The sequence below is a fragment of the Streptopelia decaocto genome, assembly GCF_964273445.1.
Source record: "Streptopelia decaocto genome assembly, chromosome: 4".
Lineage (NCBI taxonomy): Eukaryota > Metazoa > Chordata > Aves > Columbiformes > Columbidae > Streptopelia > Streptopelia decaocto.
In genome coordinates this window covers 71505676-71530228 of record NC_138658.1, presented here as the reverse complement: position 1 = coordinate 71530228, position 24553 = coordinate 71505676, and the positions used below count along the sequence as shown (strand labels likewise).

Genomic DNA, 24553 nt, shown 5'->3' with positions numbered 1-24553 from the left:
AGTGGATGGAGGAACTATGAAAAACATTCAAAATAGTATCTAAGATTTACACCAGATTAGTGGGATGTGTTCACTGGAGTTTTGTTCTGTCTGCCTCTGGTGGAAAGGAGGGTTCAGAGAAGTGGTGTGCTAAATTAGACCTTAATGATGTGGGGAAATTCAGAATTAGTCAAGATGAGGACTTTGCATCTTAATCTTCATTATTTCAAATCAGCCTTGGGATTCATCTATGGATCACCAGTACTGAGGGTCCTTAAGCCAGAATTCAGACCTAGCAAAACCACCAAACGAGCTGAAAAATCACAAGATCTCAAAAATCAGTGTTTTGTTGCTTTTCCTCCAAGCTTTTAACATATATTTGTGCAGAGTTCTTCTTTACAATCACAGATGTTAAAAGTCATTATTCAATCACAGAAAAAATTAGATTGTCAAGTAGTCACTTGCCAGGATCAACGCTTTCCAGAAACATCCCAAGTAACACAAGATGAGTAATAAAATCCTGACAGCTGGCAGTGGTGGCTTTCACATGGAAATCATGTGCTAGCCAGTAGTTTGGGATGTGTTTCCCTGGCCATTGGGGGTTAATACCAGCTGAAAGTCTAGTGAAACCTGGAGTGTTAATCCACATTAAGAAGATCTGGGGAAAGTAAGTGCCTTAATCCCCACAAACCCAGTGATAGAGTTGTTACTACCTGCATGTGTACGGCATGGACCATTCATCTGGGCATCACATGAACCAGTTGGGATAGCAGAAGACTCCCTAAAACAAAGTACAAAATGGTCTTTCCCTTGTGTTTCCCCTTAAATTCCAGCAGCTATTACAGCAAATCCTGAATTTATCTGAGATAAACTGCAAAGCTCTACTTTTTTTTTCAGAATGTACTTACTTTCATGTGTATTTATTTTCTGCCTGTTGCATCATCAATACTAGTGAAAAATAAGTCAAATTGCTTCCTGATCTGAGTTTATGGTGCGTTCCCACCCCTCGGTTTTACTGGTTGGGCTCAGCAGAACAAATTCTGATTTAACTCTTTAGAAAGACAGAAGACCCATCTCCCACAAGCAACTGGTATTTTGTCTCTCACTAGACACCTGCAGCAGCGAAGGACGTTGGGGAGCAAATATGATGTACAAATATGATGCATCTGGGTAAACCAAGAGTCGCCGCTTAAAGCTGGAGTTCAGAGAGATCTCTTTCATTCATCCATGGGAGAAGGCCTCATTATAATTGTTCAAGCCTGACTGGATTACATCACTTTCCCCCTCATTTCACCCCCTCTCTGCTTGCCTCCCTCCTTTTATTTACACCCCTTGTTCGGCGGCGTTGAGCGGGGGCTGCCTTAATGATGCATGCTGATCGCTTCATTCCCCATCGCCCCCCCCATCGCCTCCCCCAGCTCTTTGAAGTGTGCTCAGGTCTCAGGCTCCAGTTCAGAGGTCACTTTGTTTATTTATGCAAAGCTGGCTCATCTGTGAAATGGGGCTTTCAAGGCCCCTGACATCAAAGACTCCAAAGCTGGTCCTATCAAGTCAGAGCAGGGACGGGCCTTGCATTATAACAAATTAAATCAACTTTGTGAATCATAGAGAAATATTACGGCTAGATTTTTGCTTCAGAAATTGGGCTGTTGTTTTGACTTGGGGATGGACGCTTAGGATGTAGTATTGGCCTGAAAACAAGTTATACCCATTCGACTAAAACCCAAAGCCTTCATGGAGAGTCTGTGGGTAAATAAAATTTGATCCTGGCTTGGTAACAATCTGTGAATATTTCTCATCAATTTCTCTCTGAGCTGGACCGTTATGCAGAATTTTCTATTTGTTATAAATTTTAAGAGGGAATAGAACAATTCTGCTGTGGTGATAAACAGTAACTATACCCAGCTTATCTGGCACTCTTTGTCCCCAAAGTGCTTTGTCAACGGATGAAGTTACATACAGAAATCCCTTTTCTGCAGAAATCCTGCCTTCTTTGGGACAGGGAATAGACCGAAAAGACCCATGGAAGGCAATACATGTAGAGAAAGGACAATTTGGCCCTTGATGTCAGCACTTACAATCAGGGCCTCATACACTCAGACATGTCAAGCCTTATGTAAAAACAAGGCTGTGATTGCCCCTTTCAGCCCCACCACACATTTCCCCAGTGCCAACATCTCAGTCCTGTGGGATCTCAGACCTAGAAGCCAGCTTGGAACAAGGTCCTGAAGCAAGAGAGAGGCAATGGCTGGAGAGCAGCCGGAGATCACACCACTGGGACGACATTCCCCAACAACAAGCCAATGCCTCTGGATCCATGCTGGCCCCGTCTTGTATGGCCAGGTACGGTATTTGGAGGGGAAAGGGCTACACGAGTTTGTCTCGTGTATCCAAGTCTATCACCTGACATGATATCTGAGCCTTCCACTTCAGGTTTCTCAACCAGCCAGCATGCTTTGTAACACCACGGAACCAAATTGTACAGTGAGGACACCTAAATCGTGTATGTATTTTCTTAGCCTCAGATACTCGTGACATAAAATTAGTCAGTGCTTATTTTTCAAGGCAGGTTTTCCACTTCATCTTCCAACTGGCTGCTCTCCTAAGCCTGTGATACTGTCCAAGAAGTCCAGTACAGGATGACCTTCCAATATAGGTCACAGAAAAGGGAGCTTGTAGGAAACTTCAGCAGCTCATCCTCCTTAGCACTGCCTCTTGCGGTAATCTGCTGGCAGCAGAGCTGGCAACGCTGCAGAGCTGGTCCCTGCTGCCCTTTGGCTGCAGGCTGATTTTTTTGTATGTATTTATCACCCTGACCTGCCTGCCTCTGTGGGAGGTGACAAGAGTACGAGTAAGCAATCGGCTTATTAGGTCATTTTTGAATATGGCTAAGACTCATGTGATTTCTGCTACTAACTCATCTTTATGTATACTTGTCATACATACCTGAGTGTGGCTTATTTTTTCAGGTCAACTCTCTAATAAGAATATTGCCAGGCCAGTTGCATTTGTAAAGCTTGGGGTGAAATGCAAACAGCAGGTCTTCAGTTCTGGCAGTATTAACCAGGCTTCAGACCCCAGGTTTGGACTGAAACAGATGCCTCTGAACTTTTGGGAAATTTGGCTTTGCTTTCACTGTCATAGATCCCTCCCTAGGAAGGAACAGGCTGACCAAAGTGTGTCTGTGATACAGAAAGATATCCATCCTTGCTAGCACAGGGACTAGAACAAACTGCAAAAGTGTTTCCCTACCCTAGGAAACAACTTGATACAAAAAATTTAAAAATAAAGGAAGTTCTTCAAAACAGAGAGAAACAGGTTATTTCCATGCAGCCACAGTACTAACTTTGGATGGGGCAGATGGAAGTCAAATCTTGGTGATATCTGAAGTACAGACAGGGGTCTTCCATCCTAGGGATGTTCCTAAGATATCTGTCTCCCACAATGCAGTTTCACTTTATGTAATAATAAACTCATTTTTGGCTCTCTGAGCCCACAGTTCAGAGCTTAAGACGCTCACCCAAGGTGCAAAAGGAGAGGTTCAAATCCCTCTCTGAATGCAGCAGAAGAGGAACTTGACCCTGGGTCACTCACATCTCAGGTTAACACTTTATCATTATCTCACTGGCTATTCTGCTGCCTCACTCACACTTTTAAGCTTGACCAGAGTTTCCTGGACTTCAGAGAATCTCCTCAAAATGAGCTTTGCTGAATTTCATCCAATTCCTGGATTTCATGAATGAAGGTTTTTTCATATAGTTCTCAAGCATGAGTTTGTTCAAATACAGTCATGCCAAAGGTAGGAGCAGAATTCGCTGCATATTGCTGTAACATTCCTCACCCAGCATGGGGATGGGAAGGAGTAGTTTTGTTCTACATGAGTTTCCATGTTTATGGCATTTCCCCTACTCCCCGAGACTTTTGCTATGTGTTGTTGTTAACATCACCACATTCCTAACAAAGACAAAATTGGTTCCAGTGGATCTAAACCAACATTCATAAATGCGTGCAGTTATTTATTTCAGCCTTGCTCCCCCACCAAATTATCTATTTCATAGGCTCAGCATGGTGGCATTAGTTATCCTGATCTCTTCGCCACAAAATGATTTTTTTCTGTGTTTGGCGGGTTACTCCGCAGGTTTGTGATTTGACGGGATAACAACCAACGAAGCATCTTCAAAGGATCAAACAGATTCTGAGCAATTTTACTTACATCAAAAGCTTGGCAGCGAGTCAAAAGGTGTTGAGAACCCCAGTCAGTCCTTGTGTGTAGGCGGGAGGAGCGCACATGGGCTGACATACTGTAACATGAGGCAGGAGGCAAGGGGATGATATGCTGCTCTTTGTACATCAAGCTGAGTAGGATTAAGATAAAATTGACAGAACATCACCACTTAAATGTCTTAACCACTTTTAAGATATTCAGCAGTTAACAATGGAAGGAATCCTATACCTCTGGCTGCAGTTTTTCTTTCTTCTCTGTTACTTAATACATTTTTCTAATCGTGCTAAGGGATTTAGTAAGTTCTTTCTCAGAAACCGTCCAAGATTTCATTCGTAGCACTACTGATACTTATGTGAAAAACTGTACAAATGCCAGAAGGGAATCAATTCAGTATTTTGACTGAAAGGAGACAATCAACCATATGCAAGCCATCATATATAATGGGTATATTTGTAATCCCTGCGTTCAGTTTGCCACGGCTGTAAAAATATATTTGTAAAATGCAGCACGTGGGTTACTTGTCTGCTTTGCAACACAGGCTGCGGGCCAGCCTCGGCGCAGACCTGGCAGTACGTTTGCACCATGCACGGGTTGATGTTCCATACTGCTTCCCTGTGGCTTGGGCTGGGAGCTGGCTGGACCCCAGGGAAAGCCTTCGGGTTTCCAGCGATGGATGGAGGGGGAGAAGGAGGTGGGAAGGGGCAGTCAGCTGGAGGGAACAGCAGTAAGAGCACAGCACGCTGCTGCCCTGAAAGTTTTCTTTCCGCCTCGAGGTGACAGCTGCACATACCGCCGGGGAAACTGCTGAAGTAACCACAAGGAGAAGGAAAAATCTGCCGGGGTGAGGGGGGACAAACCCATATGGCATTGCAGCCGCTCTGCATAAGGGACAGCGGCAAACAAGAGCGGAGCATGTGTCGGCGTAAAATGCTGAAGAGACAGGATGATTTTCCAAAATAGCGGAAACTGGGGTGAGGATGGGGTTAAACACACATTCTTCTCACACAGAGACTTCACACAAGTTTACACAATAAACGCTGTTTAAGCACAACCCGGCTTCTGAAACAACTGTAAACTCACCATCCCTGCAGGTTTTTAAACTGAGATTGGACATGGCACTCAGTGCCATGATCTAGTCAATGGACTGAAGTTGGACCAAGGGTTGGACTTGATGATCTCTGAGGTCTTTTCCAACCCAGTCGATTCTGTGATTCTGTGTAAAGAGCAGTTCAACTATTTGTACATTTCTGGGGCGTGGGTGGGGATGTGCTCATGTATAAGCTCAGATAAGTTTTTCCTCTCTGCCACAGAGATTACAGCAAGAAATTTCCTCTCTTTTGCTCATGAGATATTTTACTTACGGGTTTTAGGAACTGTGCATTTGAAGGGATTCATTCGTTGTGTCAGGTGTTTCCACTTCTCTTGATTTGTTTACTTTTTTTTTACACCGTTGTGGAGCAGTTCCCAATTGAGGTGAACGTTCTTCCCAGCCTTCACTTGACTTATTACTGAAAATCAAACTTCTTCAGCCCTTCAGTACACTTTAGCTACAAGCTGAGTAGCTCTTGATCAAGATCTTCACCTCAAATCCAGCTGCTGTATGGAGCTGCTCAGACTGTAGGGCAGGGAAGTGGCCTTGGAAGAGCCACACTTTGCTGTGCCTTCACCCGTAAGTGCCCAAAGTCCCTCAGGTGGACCTCCATCCTGGTGCGGTGCATTGCTATAAGAGGGTGCTCTGAGCTGAGAGCTTGTGCAGTGGAGGAGCAAAAAGCTTCACATCCAGGCACTGCAGAGGTGTGAGGCCACTGGCACCACCTGGGTTGCAGAAGGAGGCTCAGGGAACTGCGTGATGCCCTTGTGGAGACCTTGGAGGTGGCCATATCACAGTGGGAATTTGCGGTGGGATCTGCTGGAGGGGCGGGGCTTTCACCTTCTGGGGTGAAACCTTATGCTTTTGTGTGGGTTTTGGTTTTTTCCCCCGTCTTGGGGATTACACCTTTTCAATTTGATATTGCTTTCTCCAGCCATAGCTTTGCATTCAGTATCCCTTGAGGGCTCATTTGACCCCAGACCTGCTTGTTCTCCTGATTTTATATGGAAACTGAAAGGAAAATTAGTGGCCCTAATTCCACTGCGTGTGCTCTGTGTGACTGATCACATAAGTCTTCCCCCACCTCCTAGGTTTAATTAGCTTTAATTTTGATTTATACCATCATTTGCATAAAAGGTACAACAGATCAGCTCCTCCTAGGGAACACCAACCTGTAAACATAAACAAAGAGGCTTTTGTCAGCTATTAATGGAAACATTGATTAATCCCCCATTGCTTTGGTAGCCTGCTGAAAAGCCCATAAAGCAGCGAACTAAATTGTGCATAAAACTGGCCAAGTTGTAAGTGCTGGGATGTGGATGCCAAATGTATGTTGAGTGTGTTTCAGCTGCTTGGCGCCTCCAGGAGGAAATGCAAACTTGTTATCATGCTGCTGCGCTGCAGGAGACCTTCTTAACATCTTCTCTTTTCTTTGCAGATGATGCCAGCTCAAGAAAGGATAGCCAGGCACCTGAAGGCTCCAATGGTGAATATGAAGATCATTCTGGGAAGCAATGGGGTAAGGAGCAGATTACGGTTTTTATTTTCCTCGGTTCTTGGTTTAGTGCTGTTCATGTGGTACAATTTGTAGTTGAGAAAGAAAAAAGGGAAGGGAAAGGGAAAGGGAAAGGGAAAAGGAAAGGGAAAGGGAAAGGGAAAAGGAAAGGGAAAGGGAAAGGCAAAGCGACTGGAGTGAGTTCTCCCTACAGATGGTCAAATAATAGAGCATCAGCTGAACGTGTCGGTGTGAATGGATCCCACCCAAGTGTCCTTCTGTGAAATGCAGCCTATGGTCCATTCTAGGGCCTCCTGCCATATACCCCAGCATGGTTCTCCCTTGCATTTGTTTTTCTGGGCACAGCCAGCATGGTTCTCCCTTGCATTTGTTTTTCTGGGCACTGACTTTCTTTTGCATGTGCAGCTATTACAGCTTTCATAGACTGTCTATAAAAGGCATATTGACTTTTACAGCAATTTTTCCAAAAGCCTTCAGTGCCAACATAACACTGCTCCCATGGAGGGCAAATGTGAGGTCTGACTTCACTTCAGGAGAACTAACATTAAGCCAAAGCTGAGTATTTTTTAAAATTACCATCTCTTTTAGGCACCTGCATGAACTTCTCTAAGCCCTGGACTGTTCAAGCGTAGGATTTTGATGCTGTTGCAGAGCTTTGGGGAACTACTAAAATCTCACTTGGAGCAGGTTCTGAATCACCTCAAGACTTGCAGGTCCAAAGTTTGGTCCAAGCACTCCTTGAAGGACAATATGTTGTCAGGCTGATGCCAAACAGCTTTTGGCCACTACTTACAGGAGTGTGATGTGAGTTTATGACCTCAAGGGAAGAAGCACAGCATTTCCATTTCGCTCTTGCAGTACATCACTCCTTTTAATTTCATAATACAGAGGTGACTTTGTACCACATTCGTGGCCAGGGCGTAACCTCATAGCGGTGGTAGGGGTGGAACCTGTCAAGCTTTCACCGTTTCACTTGAGATGAGGCCAGATTTCCTCAGGAGCTGGCAAAGAAGGGACGTGGCGTGCTGTGGTGTAGTCCAGTCCACACCTGGAAGAGGCAGTGCCGTAACAGCTTTGAATTACAGGTTTGTCTGAGACTGAGCTTGCTCTGGGAGAGGAAGCTAAGCCTCACTGTTTCTGGAGAAGGATGACAACATTTTAGAGCTAGAAAAAGGGTGGCTTAGGTAAACTAGAGGCCAGGAGTCCAGGAGGGATTCAGCACCTGGCAAGAAAAGCTGCCATCTCTCCATTCTTCAGTACCATGGTGGAGATAGAAGCAAAAACTAAATGCCATGCTGGATGTTCTCCTGGTAGAGCTGGTCCATGATGGATCAATAAGAAAAAATAGTATTATGAAAAAAGATGTAAGTGCTACTAAAGTATTAAGCATTGAGAATCTCATATCAGATTGTGTCTTGCTCTATGCTGCCCTGGTCCAGTTGTTCTTTGTACTGCAGAGCGTTCCTGCACCTCTGCTTTTCCCCTTCCATCCCTCCTGTCTCCCCTCCCCAGTCAGGGAAGTGGCTGGGGCAGATCACACACACACAAGCCTTTTCCATCCAGCAGTGGTCACCAGCAAACTGCTGCTGTGGGTTATTGTGCAGGGAGGGTCAGTGTGTGTCTGCAGGTAGGTCTCTGGAGGATAATGCGTGAAGGAATAGTTTGTGTTTGCAGAGTCCTGGGCCCTAGAGAAGTGAGAGAGGAGAAGCATGGTATAAAAAAAGCTCCACTTCGCTTCCCAGCTAATATCATGGAATGGTATCACTGGGGAGAAGTCCTGTCCCCATCAAGAGCAGGGAGCTGATGGGGAAATGATAAAATACCCCCATGAACATCTTCCCACAACTGGCTGAGCTCTTATCCAAAAGACTTGAAAGTATTTCATTACTTAGTTGTATCATGATACTTTTTGTATAAGTTTTGTGAAAGCTTGTAGTGGTACTGTCACTGTGTGGAGTTAATTGTGGTGGATTACGTTGGACTACATGTTTTAGCTAACCACCTTGCTTTGTATGAACAACATCCGACAGGAGCTTCTGTAGCTAATCCATGCACCTCGAGGTGTCCCGCAGCGAGAGGAGACTGTGAAGTCCTTCCCAGGTCTTTGTGCTGACAGCCTTGTGTTTAATTTCATTTTCATTAGCTTGAATAAATCTTCATGGTAAACAGCATTTCATCAAGGAACCCCTACACAACACTCTCTCTTTGTCTCGTCCACTTGTGTTTTCCCTTCCTCTTGTGTGTGGCATAATTTATACTGTACAAATGTGCAGTTCATGTTTATGAAGCAAACGCCAAGTGATGTGGAGGAGAACAAGCATGTGAAGTATAAATAACACAGAGGCACTTTGTAATGGCCCTCGCTGGCACTCCAACAAGCAAAACTTCTGTAAATGGTACAGATTTGGGGACAGACATTTACTAGCACCCACTCAAAAGAGAATTTTTCTGCCTCTCTCTCACGCTGCTGCTTCTCCTTCTTTCTCCTTTGTGCTTGCTGGGTCCTTTTTCTCTCTTATGTGTGTGTCTCTGTCTTTTTCCCCTTTTTTGTTAACTGGCTTTTCTAAACTTGCCCAATTCAGGCTTTTGTCAAGGAAACATTCAGGACTGTGTAAATGGGATCTGGTTTCAGCATATTGCACACAGCCTGGAGTAGCTTTTGAGACTGCATAATCATTTAACCTTCTTTAAAAGGAAGAAGAAAGAAAGACAGAAAGAGCCAAAGAAGTTTAGCTTTACCTGTAGTTTGGTACGTATCTGGACAACAATGTACGAGGAGTGAATGCAAAACTCCAGAGAGATTCATAGGAGTCGCAGTGGGAGGAAAACCAGAAATGTTACAGGCCTGCTTTCTTGGGAGGAAAGAGAGTTTCTGTCTTTCAATGCCCTTATGAGCAGGGACATCACCAAGTCTTTCTGAAATATTGCTGAGGAAGCAGGAGGGAGGTAAGGGAAGGCGAGAGCTTAGAGTCACTCACTTGACTTTTCAGTTTGCATGGGTGATGTGACTGTCTTGTCTCCAACCTGCTCTTTGATGTAAGTCCCAGCCCAGGAATCCCATCCAGAAAGGATCTACCCCTACCTGGATCTGCAGTTCCTGGTCTCAGAGTGAATTACTGCCATATTAGAGGATAATCATAGGTCGGTTCAGCCCGGAGAAGAGACCTCATTGTATTCTACAGCTTCCTCACTAGGGGGGAGATAGAGCAGGTGATGATCTCTTGTCTCTGATGACCAACGATAGAACCTGAGGGAATGGCAGGAAGATGTGCCAGGGGAGGTTCAGGTTGGACATGAGGAAGAGGTTCTTCACCCAGAAGGTGCTGGACAATGGAACAGGCTCCCCAGGGAGGTGTCACAGCCCCAAGCCTGACAGTGTTCAAGAAGCTACTGGACCACATCCTCTGACACATGGTGTGAATTTTGGGATTGTCCTGTGCAGGGACAGGAGTTGAACTCAATGATCCTTGTAGATCGCTTACAACTCAGGACATTATATGATTCTATGCACTGTTTAGACCCATTTCACAGCTGGTTCTTAACCTCTCCTTGCACCTTGCAGACATTTACTCGATTTCCACAATGACAGCCCTTATCAGCATGTCTCCCTCAGCTCAGACATAAACTTCAAAATGTCATTGCTCACAACGTGCAGCTATGACAGGGTTAATTGTCTTTTTGGGAGGGTGATTGCTTCTTTCTTTCTGGGAGGGGGCCTTCTCTTGCAGCAGACCCCCAAGGGAATACCCAGCAATTTAGGCACCATGACCTGTGGAGTGGGTTAGTATGTCACACTTGCTGCTCAGCTGTCACCGCAAGGACCTTCAGTGCCAGAGTTGCTCCGGTTCATTAGATTACACATGAAAGACTCTGTGTGGAGAGTAAAGCATTTCTGAGCAAGAGTTTGAAATAACATGAAATGGCTGGGACCCAAAATGACAGCCAAAGGGAGCAAGGGAAGGCTGTGGAGGCAGATGGTTTCCCCTGCAGAAAAGGACTCTGAAGAGAGGGGTATGCCAAGGGGTGTCCTCTTCCAAGAGGGAGGGATGTTGGGCAAGGCTGCAGGGGTGAGGACTAAGTGATATGTTCACAGACCTCAAAGGGCAATGGCTGCAGTTCCCATGTGCTTGGAGAGAGGAAGCTGCAGATCAGACTGAGAGAGTTGGGGTGTTTAGCCTGGAGAAGAGAAGGCTCTGGGGAGACCTTATTGCGGCCTTTCCGTACTTAAAAGGAGCCTATAAGAAGGATGGAGACAAACTTTTTAGAAGGGCGTGTAATGACAGGACAAGGGGTAATGGTTTTAAACTAGAAGAGGGGAGATTCAGGTTAGACCCATATCTTAACCCATGATTCTGTCCACCAGCAGCTATTGCTTCAGCTTCTCCGTTTTTGGGATGGACTGGTGTGATATATCCTCTAGTAGCAAACTCAAAGGGTTTTTATTGGATCTTTCCTTTTGTTTGTTTGCTTCTTTGGGCCTTTCAACATGAATGCTTCATAAATTAATGGTGAAGGAATTGTGTACATGTAAGTTCAGATCAATGTACGAATGTTTGGCATACTTCTAAGACTTCCCTACATATTGAAAAGAAGTTGTCTCTTCCTAAGTCCCATTATAGTCAGTGAGAACTAAGGGGCAAAACTTCTTCAGAAAATGAAGCTTCAAGTGACCACCAGTGTCAGCCTGACAGGAATCTGAGGTTTTTCCTTTGGTCTTGGCTAAGGGCTTGCATTAGTGGCATGGAATATGGTAACAATTATAATGTGATTGTGGGGCCACATTTTGCTTTCAGCTACAACAGCATGATTTTGGTATTATTTTGTGAGATGGTCTGATGCAGCTCGCTTACAGACACCGAGAAATTACAGGGTTGTACGATGGAGATGGGTAATGCGGTAATGGCTGCAGCAGTCCAGTAGACATTTAAAAGCATCAGGCTGGATGGTGCCTCCTTTCTAATGAAATCAATTTGAGATGATATGAGGGTGATACGCTGGTATGTTTAGGGCTGCCAGGTGCCTCTCAAGCAAATTTGGCCATAACACTTGACAGCAGCATCATTCTTTGCACGCCCTTTGCTCACCACAGTCAATTTTTCATGCCTTTTGCAGCCCGGCCCAGGTTCACGCAGCCTGCCAAGATGAGACGGAGGGTGATCGCCCGTCCTGTCGGCAGCTCCATCCGCCTGAAGTGCGTGGCCAGCGGGAACCCACGGCCTGACATCACGTGGCTGAAGGACAACAAACCCCTGACACCCCAAGAGATTGGGGAGAACAAGAAGAAGAAGTGGACGCTGAACCTGAAGAACCTGAAGCCAGAGGATAGTGGGAAATACACCTGCCGAGTGTTTAACAAAGTTGGAGAAATCAATGCAACGTACAAAGTTGAAGTAATCCGTAAGTGCAGCCTCTGGGGGGGAAGGCAGGAAGGGAGCTTTGAGAAGGGGGCTGGCTGAGTAAAGAAAGCGTGATGGCAAGTGCTCTGTGCCAATAGCCAGACACAGAAATGGGCAAGTGTTTAAAACATCAGCAGAGACAGAGAAAACATTACTGAAACTCAAGAATAAACTTAACACCTCAGCAAGACGGAGTAGCAGCAACACGATTCAGCAGCTGAAATGAGGAGAGGTGGTTGGGAAAAAGTCATCTCTAAGGGCACCTGCATGGTAAAAGCTCATCATTGCCCAGTCCAATCTTACACCACCAACAGAGTCCATTCAAGGACAGACTGAGAAGTAGCTGAGGAAGCCCTTTCATGTGCCTTAAAGGAGGGATGGAAATATTTAGGATGGCCAAAATTACATTGTCAAAGTGGTAATAAAGTGAAAGCAATCAACTGAAAATTTAGTCTAGATAGCTGTAATAGGAGACCTACTTCATTAGAGAAATCTCCCAAGGGAATTAGTAGAAATTTTGTGATGAGAGTGATTAGCCAGAGAAGGCTTTATGGCCAGATTAAAAAACAAACAAACAAACAAACAAACAAAAACAAAACAACAACAACAAAAACAACACACGCAAAAAACAAAACAAAACAAACAAAAAAATAAAAAAAACAACAAACATTTGTCCATCTGAAGGTTGAATTGGGCACAAATGAGATACTAAGAAAACAAAGAAAATCCCACTAGGGATTTTAGTTGCTATCTTTAGTTGCTGACATAGCTTCAAAGATTCAACCTTAGAAGATGATCTGTGGCGGATTACCCTGCATTGTGGTGGGGTAAATTGCTCTTCTTACTATCTAGCTATTCTGATTCCTGTTCTCTAATCTCCTGTTTCCCCTATGATTACTGAAGAAAATTATACTCAAATCCCACATAAATCTACCAGAGAAGAGCTCTTATTCTTAAATCGTTTTGCTTTGTCCATGACATCATCAGGAGTTGTCATGGAAATGATTACAGAGCTGTCAACTCAAGAAAGTGGAGAAGATGAGCTGAGTGGAGGGAAGATTGAATAGCCTTCATTAATGAGGAGCAGGGGCATGGAGGGCTATTTCCAGCCACAGGGAAAGCATGTTATTTGTCTGTCTGTGCATATATTTTAGCATGAGAAAGTTTATCCCAGTGTGAAAGATTGTTCTTAAAGGTAAAGATCTGTTCTCTGATAAGTCCTTTCTCTAGAATCACAGGAATTAAAAGCACATGTGGGGAGCTCTGTTGGGCTCCAAACGCAAAAACCTGCTGGACATCTGGGATTGATAAAGAGGCAGCTGTGTGGAGACAGTAAAAACATGTGTTTACACTAAAACCAGGAGCAGAGACAGGGAAATGAATCAAGCCCCATCCTAATGGCAGCTGTGGCATTTTCACTTCATCAAAACCAGACAGCACCAGGAACAAACCCCTTTCTGTGTCCCTGTTTATCTTGGTTTTTATCAACTTAAAGATGTATGTAACCTTTGTTTTCATTAGCTTTTGCTGGCTAGGAGTGAAAACAGTAACCAAAGCTGGAACCAGAGTCAAGGAGATAAGGGCATTAAGCAGTTTTCAGACGTCTTTCTATTTTTAACATCATTCTGTGGAGCATTACAGGTTTTATTCAATTTCCTCCTTCTTTTTCCCCCCTGAGCCTCTACTCCTAAGTCCTGCTTATCTGAGTCTCAGTCTCCCCAGCTGTGATTCCTGCTCATAGTCCCAAGTCAAAGCCTATAGAGACCACTGTGGTACTTTTGTTTCCCAAGCACATCTTTGGAGCCCTCATTATTGAAAGTATCCTGAGTTTTTGAAAGAGGCTCCATTGTTTCTTCCTCTTATCCCAAAGCCGGTGCTTGTGGGAGCTGTTTTGTTACATGTTCAATCCAACAGTGTTTGCCGTCAAAAGCAGTTGATGATTGCCAGCAGTTACCACCCACAGTGATACCATAATTTCTCTCTGTGCCTACTAGGATAGAGGTTTGCAGTACCTCCTTGTCTGGAAACTGTGGCTGATTTCTCTGATGTCAGAAAAAAATCCAAGCATTCCTCAGAATGAGGGATAAATTTTTTCCTTTGACTTTATGTGGTGTTGACACAACCTAAAGCTGGAAGAGATGAGCTTGTGAACCACTTGTGTTTGATTTCCTTTCCTACCATCTTGTTTCCCTCATCGTCTGAGATAGGAGGCAAAATAATAGTGGGAAATAAAATAGTTTTTATTGGCTAGAAAAGCAAAAGCCATTTGAGCCCTTCCTCCACAAAAATTTGCTCCGTAGTGAGTGTGGGAATGATTAGACTGAAGGAAAATAATAGAATCAGGGAGGTGAGGATGAAGATCTTCCTCACCAGCAGTGTCTGCGGTCTCAGTTTCCCCAGCAGTGGATGATATGGCATGAGGTGGCTTCCAGTAGAGTTTGGTCCCCATAGGCAGCTACCAGGCCCAGCAACGGAGGTGACAGATATCTCCTGAAGGACTCCCAGACAAAAGATAAGACAATATCCACAGCCTGCCATTAGTCCATGAAAGAAGAGGCCCTTTCCCATCCAATTTTGTCTGTCTTTAAGGAGTATTTGGGAAGACCAAAAGGACATGGAACATATCCTGCCCTACCCCTCACTGTCCCCAAACTGGGGGTAGCCACAGTGGTTCTGGTGTGGACTCTCGATAGATATATACTTGTAAATAATCTAGTAAAAAACTGAGAATACAGAAGTTTCTGTCATATTCACCTGTAAATTGCAACCTGCCAGACATGGTGGTAAGAGACACAGCATCACAAAATCACAGAATGGTTGAGGTTGGAAGGGATCTCTGAAGGGCATCTGGTCCAAACCCCTGCTCAAGCACTGACACCTGGATCCGGTTGTCCAGGACTATGTCCAGTTGTCTTTTGAATATCACAAAGGATGGAGATGCCACAATCTCTTTGGGCATCCTGTGCCAGTGCTCAGTCATCCTTACAGTAAAAAAGTGTTTCCTGATGTTATATACATTGACAGGACATCATCAGGGTCAATATGAAGTGAACATTTACAGTAAAATAATCCACTTGGTTTGTGTTCAGACCTGCACTATTGGCCCAGTTTAATCCTGAAATGGGTTTTGGCCTTTTTGGCTAGTACCAGGCCGTTTAACTTGCTCTGGTCAAGACTCAAGAAAGATCACTGCAGCCCCTGACCCTGTAGGTAAAGGTGCATCATTAAGAGCCCATTATTCTGGGATATGGTCCCTGAGGCATGGGGATAAGTGGGAGTACAAGGCAGGATGGCCCTTTTTGTCATCTCATACAGCAAGGGAATGGGGAAATTCAGCAGTCTGGGCTGGACTTACACTACTTGCCAAGAAGAAGAAAGGTCAGGTCTGACTTGTGTGGTGCTGAGTAAAACAACTGCAAACTGAGTACGCATATATAAATACTTCATGACTGACCTGAGAGAACAGAAACACAGCCAAGACAGAAAAACCTTCTGTAGGAGGTTCTCAGGACTCTGTTTGCTTAGCAGTCAGGAGAGTTATTCAGTCTACCAAAGAGAGACCTGAAGAAAATCTTCCAAAATATAAAGGCTAAGAGGGAGAACAAGCTTTTCTGCAGGTCTGATGCACATAGCTAACTTCCTTGTTAGAAACAGGAAGGTTCGGATTGAGCATGAGAAAAGACTTTCTAAGCCTCAGACAATGGAGGAGTTGTCTGGAGAGACTGGAGAGCATCTGCCATTAGCGGCTTTGGCAGAGGCTGGGCAAATTTATATCAGGAGAGGTTTGCAGAAATTGTCCTGTGTCTTTTTCCAATGTTTCTGCAATCACAAGTTATTGAGATTGGCAAACACCTTTTTCCATGGAGTTCCCTGTGTTTTTGTGCAGAGAGGACGAGATCCAAACCCATCCTGACAGGGACGCACCCTGTCAACACAACAGTAGACTATGGTGGGACCACATCCTTCCAGTGCAAAGTCCGCAGTGATGTCAAACCCGTCATCCAGTGGCTGAAAAGGGTGGAGTACGGCACAGAGAGCAAGTACAACTCAACCATTGATGTTGGGGGACAGAAGTTTGTTGTGCTGCCTACGGGGGAAGTCTGGTCCCGTCCCGATGGTTCCTACCTGAACAAACTGATGATTACTCGAGCCAAGGAAGAGGATGCAGGGATGTACATTTGCCTGGGGGCAAACACCATGGGCTACAGCTTTCGCAGCGCTTTTCTGACAGTCCTGCCAGGTGAGTTATGCCTTTTTTTTCCCAATCTGAAACAGTAGTCTGCATTATGGAATTTATGGGAGCTGGGGCTGTTTAGCCTTGAGAAAAGGAGGGTGAGGGGAGACCTTGTTGCTACCTGCAGCTACCTGAAAGGAGGTTGTAGCATGGAGGGTGTTGGTCTCTTCTCCCAAGTAGCAAGTGATAGGACAAGAGGAAATGGCCTCAAGTTGCACCAGCAGAGGTTTAAATTTGATATTAGGAAAAAATACTCCATGGAAAGGGTTGTCAGGCATTGGAACAGGCTGCCCAGGGAAGTGGTGGAGTCACCATCACTGGAGGGATTATAAAGACGTTTAGACAAGGTTCTCAGGGACATGGTTTAGTGCTAGAGCTAGTTTAGGTTATGGTTGGACTCTATGATCTCGAGGGTCTCTTCCAAATGAAATGATTCTATGATTCTATGATTAATGGAACTACTGGTACTGAGTGGGGTCTATGGCCCTCTGTGATGCTGTGCTGATTTAGGCTAGCCTGGTTCTGATAAGAATGAATGAGGGACTAAATCAGCCCCTGCTGAAATCCTCTTGATGGTGTTTCCTTTTCTCCCTTCATGGGAAATAATTATTCAAGCAAGGTGAAATAAAATGAGTGATCTGATCCTGTATGGAAGAGGAGCTGGCAGAGGATACTGCAGTTGCAGGCACTACATCACTTCATCAATAGGGTACAGGACATGAGAGGGGAACTGAATAGCAGCACAGTTTGCAACCCCATTCCCTTACATTCCTCCTTTCTCTTGTTCTTATTTATATTGCTTTTACTGGTAAAAGGAAACAATGATACAGGCCCATAAAATGAGAGAAGAATAAAAACTGTCCTGGTCACAAGGAAAGGAAAAGAATGAGGTGAAGGAGAGGATGATTGAACAGTTAAATTCTTATCCAGTGATCCCCTGGGGACCCTTGTACTAAACTCGCAGCTGCTTCCTTCTCTCCCCAGGCCCCAGCACTGGTGGCCAAGTCCAACTGAGGGTGTATCAAGGGTGTCTGAGGAACACACTTTGTAATTTACTCATTTGCCTCTTGACTGTGAAGTTCTGCCCTGAAGAATATTTTTAATCAAAAAGGGCATTTCTTTCTGACTCCTCTTACTGTGTGAACCTAGCTTCAGATCCACCAGTTTTATGACAAAAGTCAATTTTACTGCTTTTTCTTCCCTTCACCACCACAAGACCAACACAGCTAAAAGACTGCAAGAGCTGGAGCCAGTATGAGAACATTTTAGCTCTTGGGTCTAATTGGGTGTCTCCAGCCAAGACACCAGTGAGAGACAGAGATCATCAACTCTTCCAGGCTGTTAGGACTGGTTTTCTGTGTAGGTAGTGGGGAAAATGCTCATGAGTCCTGTAATTACGGCAGCATGGCTTCTTCTGCTCACTGATTGACAAAGTTCTGCATCTCAGCAGCTATTGAGAGTCACTAGCTTAAATTCAAATACTGACAGCAAGTTGCCAAGTAAGAGAATGCTCTTGGCGTCTTCTTCAGCATCACTTACATTTAGGACTAAACCCCACCTAGTAAGCCCGTCAATCCAAGGAAAAGGCTGCATGGGTGCAATATAACTCAAAGCCTCTGGGAGTTCCTGAACAATGAAAGCCTGATCCAGTTCCCACTGAAATCAGTGGGAGACTTTCCATTGATTTAAGTGGCACTATAATGAGGCCTCATACCAGAACTAGAGCCTGCAGGCCTGTTGTTATTGGCAGTGACAAAGAAAGAGAACCTAGCTTGCCCTCAAAGGCAAAGATGTGGTTGCAAGGCCATGAGTTAGAAAAACACAATTTTGCTTGTAAATCTACCAGATTTGACATAGACAGCTCCAAAGAACAGCATGGAGGAATATCAAAACACTTTCGTTTCAGCCCATCAGAGGATTTCTGCCAACTGACATGAAGACTGTTGTTTTCGTGGTCAGCTGATGGGTCACTTCTCTGATCCTGTCTTGCTTTGAGCAGGGCGCTGGACCAGATGACCTCCAGACTCTCCTTCAAACCTCAATTACTCTGTAATTTCCAGTGCTAGTGAATCAAAGTTTTGTCTATTGAGGTCAATCATATAGGTCCTTCTGACTTCAAAGAGACCACATGGTAGATATTTAATATTTCAAGCTAGCCATAGAATTATTTGTCAAGGAGGGAAAAAGACATTAGTGTCTTAAAGAAGTTTGGCTTGGAAAGTTAAGTGATGTATGTTTGAATATAACGTATTAGGCAATTTGGATAAACCAAAAAGTTTCTTGAGTGTCTCCCTGCAAGCTGAACTCTGTGCCTGTGTGTTTTTCAGGGCTTTGCAAATCCCAGATGGTAGCTATCTAGATGGGGATTTTGATAGTTAGGATCCTACCCCAGAACTCCTTTTGAATCTATAAATCAAGAGAACAGGCTAAGAAACTGGAGTAGCTACACATGATGTATAGTCTGCCAATAGCAGAGAGGAGAAGGGAGAGTTAGGTACAAAAGATGCTGTCTGAAGCATCTTATCTCCTCCAGTAGCTGAATTTGCTGCCCTTGGAAAGCCAACTGCAGCTCCGAAGAGACTGGTGGAGTTAGATCCCATTTGACATAGGGATCTGGACACACACTTCAATGCCATGTGAACTTTAACGTCTCCATGACTTGGGCACCAAGGAGGGCACACCAGCTCACCTATGTTTTTCCCATCCTTCAGCCTTCTGCTCAGCCCCACAAGAACCTCAAGACAGCACTCCGAAACACCATCTTCATGCTGCCTGCCATGGTGGAGCTTTGCTGAGTAGCTCCAGTATCTATAGACAGGGACACTAAAGAGTGTGTAAAGCCCGTGCAGACACAGCTATGCAAGTGGGCAATGTGCCATGGCTCTGCACAACCCTATCGTTCCTCCTGGGCTGCTGACTTGGAGGTATTGCTGACACGTCCTGTGTTGTCTCCTCCAATCTGGGCAGCAGTATCCACTCCATCGCAGAGTGAGGGTGTTAGGAAACTCACTCAGGCTGTCTCCAGTGCATCCATTAAAACTTGGATAGGAAAGTTTAAAAAAATCCCCCAAAGACTCCCCTTCTGACCCCTAAACCAGAGAAAATGAGTTGCTTGTTCTTCCAGGAGCACTGAAAAGTGAAGCAGTTACCAAACATCATATGCTGGCCTGATTTCTCCCTTGTTACTTGGTCTGGCATGGTTGCCAGACAGCCTGTACAAAAGCCAGCCCGGGTGTGACATCTGGTTTGAATCCACTTTGTCTGCATTTAATTAACTCTTTTTGTCTCTCTCCTGCTGTCGTGTCCAGATCCCAAGCCCCCGAGCGCACCTGTGCCCCCTTCCTCGGCCAGCAGCCTGCCCTGGCCCGTCATCATCGGCATCCCGGCCGGAGCTGTCTTCATCTTTGGGACAATCCTCCTGTGGCTTTGCCAGACCAAGAAGAAACCCTGCTCCCCTCCAGCTGCTGCCCCCGTGCACCGGCCACAGCCCCGGGACAGGATCTGCGTCTCCCAGGTCCCCGACAAAGACTGCATCTCCTCCATAAACTATGAGGAATATGTTGCCCAGCAGCAGCATTTATTGTCCCAAGGGCCTGCACTCGCCCCGGCCATGGCATCCAAAATGTACCCAAAGATGTACACGGACATCCACACCCACACCCACTCGCACGTGGAAGGCAAAGTCCACCAGCACCAGCACATCCAGTACCAGTGCTAAGAGGGCGGCCGTGTTCAGTAGTAGCTCGTTTGGGCTTTTCCTCGTGGTACCTCAGAAGAGACTGCTCCAAGTCAGCTCACACTGCCAGCAATAGGCAAAGCAGACAGAAAAGATTATATATATAATTTTAAATATATATATACATATATATATAATTGTATATGCGTGTGTGTATGTGTGTATATATATGTGTATATATCTATATCTATCTATATAAATGTATATATAATAGACAAAGAGAGAAAAGAGATTTTTTTTTTAATTATTGCAATCAGGATGTAGCTGAGGAATAATGAAGGAACTCCAAATCTCAGTAGAGAAGCAGCCATCTCCAACAGCAGAGCCTTCCTGGATTTTTTAATCAAGGTGGCGACAAGTGAGACAGGACATAGGGACGTGAACCATCACCTCCTTGCTTGTGTTGCTAAAAGGAGTGAGAAGAGCAAGAGGCGACTGTGGTGTTTTTCTGGATGGGCACAGCTGTTCCTGTGCTTGCTGCACATCACTCATTTCAGTGGGAAGCCCCCAGACCCATCCTGCTCCGTGTGACTCGAGCCGCAAAGTACCTGAGGTTTAATGCCAAGTGAATAACCAGTTCACTTGGTGAAAAAAAACAACACAAGAGGGTCTGGAAAAGCTAATTTCTGTTCACAATATGAAACGCCAAATGCTTCTCAATCACAGTCATTTGATCTGAAATGATAACCAAGCTGGTTGGTTCAATTTCTGCCAGTTGAAGGCATCGTGTTTCCCACAGAGTGTTCTGCAGATCAAACAGCACGTGCTTCACTCCCCCAGTCCTGGAACTCAGTACCACTACCAGGAAAATGGAAAGAAGGAAAGAGGAACATTGTACAGAACACCTTTATATTTATATTTAAGAAATAATAATAATTAATAATAATAATAATTGAACTGCTGATGGTGAAGAAGGTAAAACATGCTGTCCTTCTCTGATGGCTCACAGTGACAAGCTACTGGATTTTCTACATCAATGCAACATACATGAAAACATTAGAAAAAAAGCGTAAGAAACAAGGAGAATGAAATAATAATTTTGTAGGAAAAGATGTGTTTGAGGAATATTCAACTAGGTTGTGTGTGGTTGTCCCCACCTCTCAGATAACTTTTCGGAAATGATTCAACTTCATTGCACTTCAAACAATAGTAAAAACAGAAAGAAGAGAAAATAAATAAGGACCATATTAAATACCTATATGGACTGGAAATGAATCCAATTGCAAATATAAAACCTTTGTAATTCTATATAGAGTTTAAACAGAAGTCGTGTATATTTAATTTATTTTGTTAAACAAGAAAAAAAACTGTATGATATTTTCCTTGAAACAGGCATTTCTATACATATTTTTGATCAAAGAAAATAAAGAATTTTTTTTTTCAGGTTCTATAGATGCCATGCTCAGAATATGCTCAATGTAGCATGTGACCAACTGTACTTCTAACCTGGAGGTCATCTATTTCTATGCCTTTTTACACTAGCCACGTGTAATCTCCTAACATCATCGCAGGTACCTCCGGTGCCATCCTTTCCATCAGAAGCTGATCTTTTCCACTGTTCATATTCTGGCTGTGAGGGCCTGCAGTGGCCAGATCACTTCTCAATAGCAAAGTTCTCTGTTTACAGGGAAATCTGTTTCACTATGCATTTGTTTTTGAAGCACAAGCCTGCAGCGGGTTTTCTTTTTAAAAGAAAATTTTGTAAATCAATATATAATAATTTGCGAGCCTGTAAAATGAACTTCAGCCTCAGGGTGCTTGGAAAGGATTAATGTAGGTGAAACACTTGTGTTTGTAAATGCAGCTGCTGAAGGAGCCGGTGGCAGTTGAGTTGGGTGCAGAAGGAGAGCACGAAGGGGGAGATGCCAAGGAGAGACATCCAGCCCTTCAGCGACCAGCATTTTCTTCAGAAAGGCAGGTTCAGCAATGCTGCAACTGTTTGCTGTTCACTGCAGTTTCTCTTAAAGTTTGCTGGGGAAAAAAAGAAAAAAAAAAAAAGCCCTGATAATTTGAAACATGCCAATTTTTAAGTTTGAAATTGCTTTCTTCTCAAGCCTGCTGTGCAAAAGAGATCTTCAGCAAACCAGCTGCTCCGTTTCAAAGTGAAACACTTCATTTAACCTGAAACAAAACAATGCTTTAGGCTTTGCTTTTCCCTGGACTTTTCTGAAGGTATTTGCTCTGGGTTGACCTGCAGTGATTTTTCTGTTGACTTCTTTGAGTCACCAGCAAACCAAACAGTTCCCTGTTTGCTCAGCCGTGGTGCTCTGAGATGGAGCTGCGATTCAGCGAAGCACGTGAGCTCCTGATCTCTTTCACCAATTCATGCTGCTACTAAAAGTCCCTTTTTTTTTTGCCTCAGCCATCTGGATTGGTGGCTCCATCCCTGCCCACTGTGCCAGTGCTGGCAGAACCCACCCATTAGCAATAGTACTGGTGCAGGGGAGGAGGAGGGGGAGAAAGTGGAAGAGGGACACCTTCCTGCTCACCTGGAGTTTGCCAACATGTGCTGTCGCAATACAGCTCTGCATAGCACATTCTGATGCTTTCCTACAAGCTGTAGCAGGAACTCCACGTTATAACCTCTACAGAAAGACCATCCCTCACGATGATCTTCCTGTATGAATAATAACATCATCAGGAGGGTTCAGTTACATTCTGTTAACACAAATTTATGAAGTCCAAAATAGCTAAATTCAGATCATGGGTATCTTTGCCTGCATCCTCTCAGCTTCTGGGAGACATCATTATGAGCACTGTGGGCTCTGTTTGGATATAAGGTATGATTTAGGCAGGAGTTCTTAATGGCTGTAGTTTATTGAGTGATTTCAATTAATATTATAAAAAAAAAAAAAGAAAACAAACCCAATAAAACACACTAAAAAGCCTTTATACACTAAATGCATCACCTTCATCTGATAAAGGCAATAAGTGGATTCTTCCATGAGATATACTAAGGGCTACATCTCATATCTCAAGCCAACTTACTGCTCAATAGTACGTCCCGAGCTACTGCAGGTGTGAGCAGCACTGGGGACATGGCAGAGGGTGGGATGTACATGTAACCCTCTGGCCCTTCTCTGCTCTCTGTGCCAGGCTGCAGCGAGACGACACTTCTAACACATGCTGTGTGGCGGTACTGATTCCAGCATCAAATGTGGGGGTGAACACTGGTTTTGTGTGGTTGAGCTCTAAGCAAACACTATGTCCTGTAGCACTTTCAAAAATTGCAGCTGTATCGCTGACCCTCAGAGTGGGGGTTAGTGGGTTAAAAGAAGCAATTCTGCATTGCCCATCCAGCACAATCTTCCACGCTGAGCGTAATGCTCTCCACCGGTGCCTTCTACCCTTTGTGATCCAGCTCTAGTGTTGTATCACACAGTAAAACACTTTATATATTGCCAGATATGCAGAAGGAGTGACTTCTTCCTGCTGTTTATATCTCCTGCCTTTAGACACAAATCTCTAGTGATGCTGATAGAGGGATTGCCAAAGGGGAACACCACAACAAACCACCCAGCATGGACGGTGCAGTGGCCAAGCGCAGCTGCAGCTCTCAGCCACGGTGCTGAGAAGGCAGCTCTGGTTTTGGATGCATCATCTGAGATGCTATAAAGGTCTTGATTTGCAGAAAGCTTGGGGTTTTCATGCTGCCTTGGGTATCAGCTCCCTCTTGAGCATCTCTTGTTGGGCACCTAAATAGTTGTGAAATTTCCCCCTAGGAAAACACCATCATGTGCTCTATTTAAGAAGGGCTCTATATATTGTCTGGGCCCTGTGCTGGCTTGCTGTGCCTGGGTGGGTTTTGCATTTCTGAGGAGTTATTTTGCCTCCAGAGGGAATCTGTAAGTGCTCTTAAGAGTCACTCTGTCCCATGCCCTATTTCATGCCATTTATTTTTGAGGCTTGATTGTGCCTTGCATGTACTGCAAAGTCTTCCTTACTCTAAATAAATTCATCCAGGTCCTGCTTGTGTTTGAACTTGTTTTTCATCAGTGGGACAAGATTTCGACTGATCTTCACTCATGAATAGAGGATATTTAAAGAAGAAAACCGTAGTCTTGCAATTAACTACTCTATTTTGAACACAGAAGTTTTTATGTAATGTATAAGTATACATGTACATATAGGCATATAGATATATATGCCAGGCTGTGATACAGAAGACAGTTGTACTTTTAAAGCCATGTGACTTCAAAGATCAAAGGATTTTTAGGCTTAAAACTCACCATCTTTGTTTAATTTATTTGCATTACAGATCAAACACGGCCTTACATGCCAGTTGTGTGTGGCATTTTTAAACTTTGTATGGACAATCTTTGTATGGTCAGTCCCTTTCAAACTAAAAACAACCCCATTCATCAGACATTTAAAATA

General features: G+C 44.3%; 1 protein-coding gene across 1 annotated transcript in view; it reads left to right on the top strand.

Moving 5' to 3' along the window:
• Positions 1-24145, top strand: part of FGFRL1 (fibroblast growth factor receptor like 1) — a 181407-nt gene extending 157262 nt beyond the window's left edge. Inside the window, exons 4-7 of the mRNA XM_082052086.1 lie at positions 6733-6813; positions 11923-12207; positions 16093-16446; positions 19749-24145. Of these exons, the coding sequence (XP_081908212.1) occupies positions 6733-6813; positions 11923-12207; positions 16093-16446; positions 19749-20158 (1130 nt within the window). The 3' untranslated portion in view covers positions 20159-24145. The remainder of the gene's footprint in view (positions 1-6732; positions 6814-11922; positions 12208-16092; positions 16447-19748) is intronic.
• Positions 24146-24553: the final 408 nt, after the last annotated feature.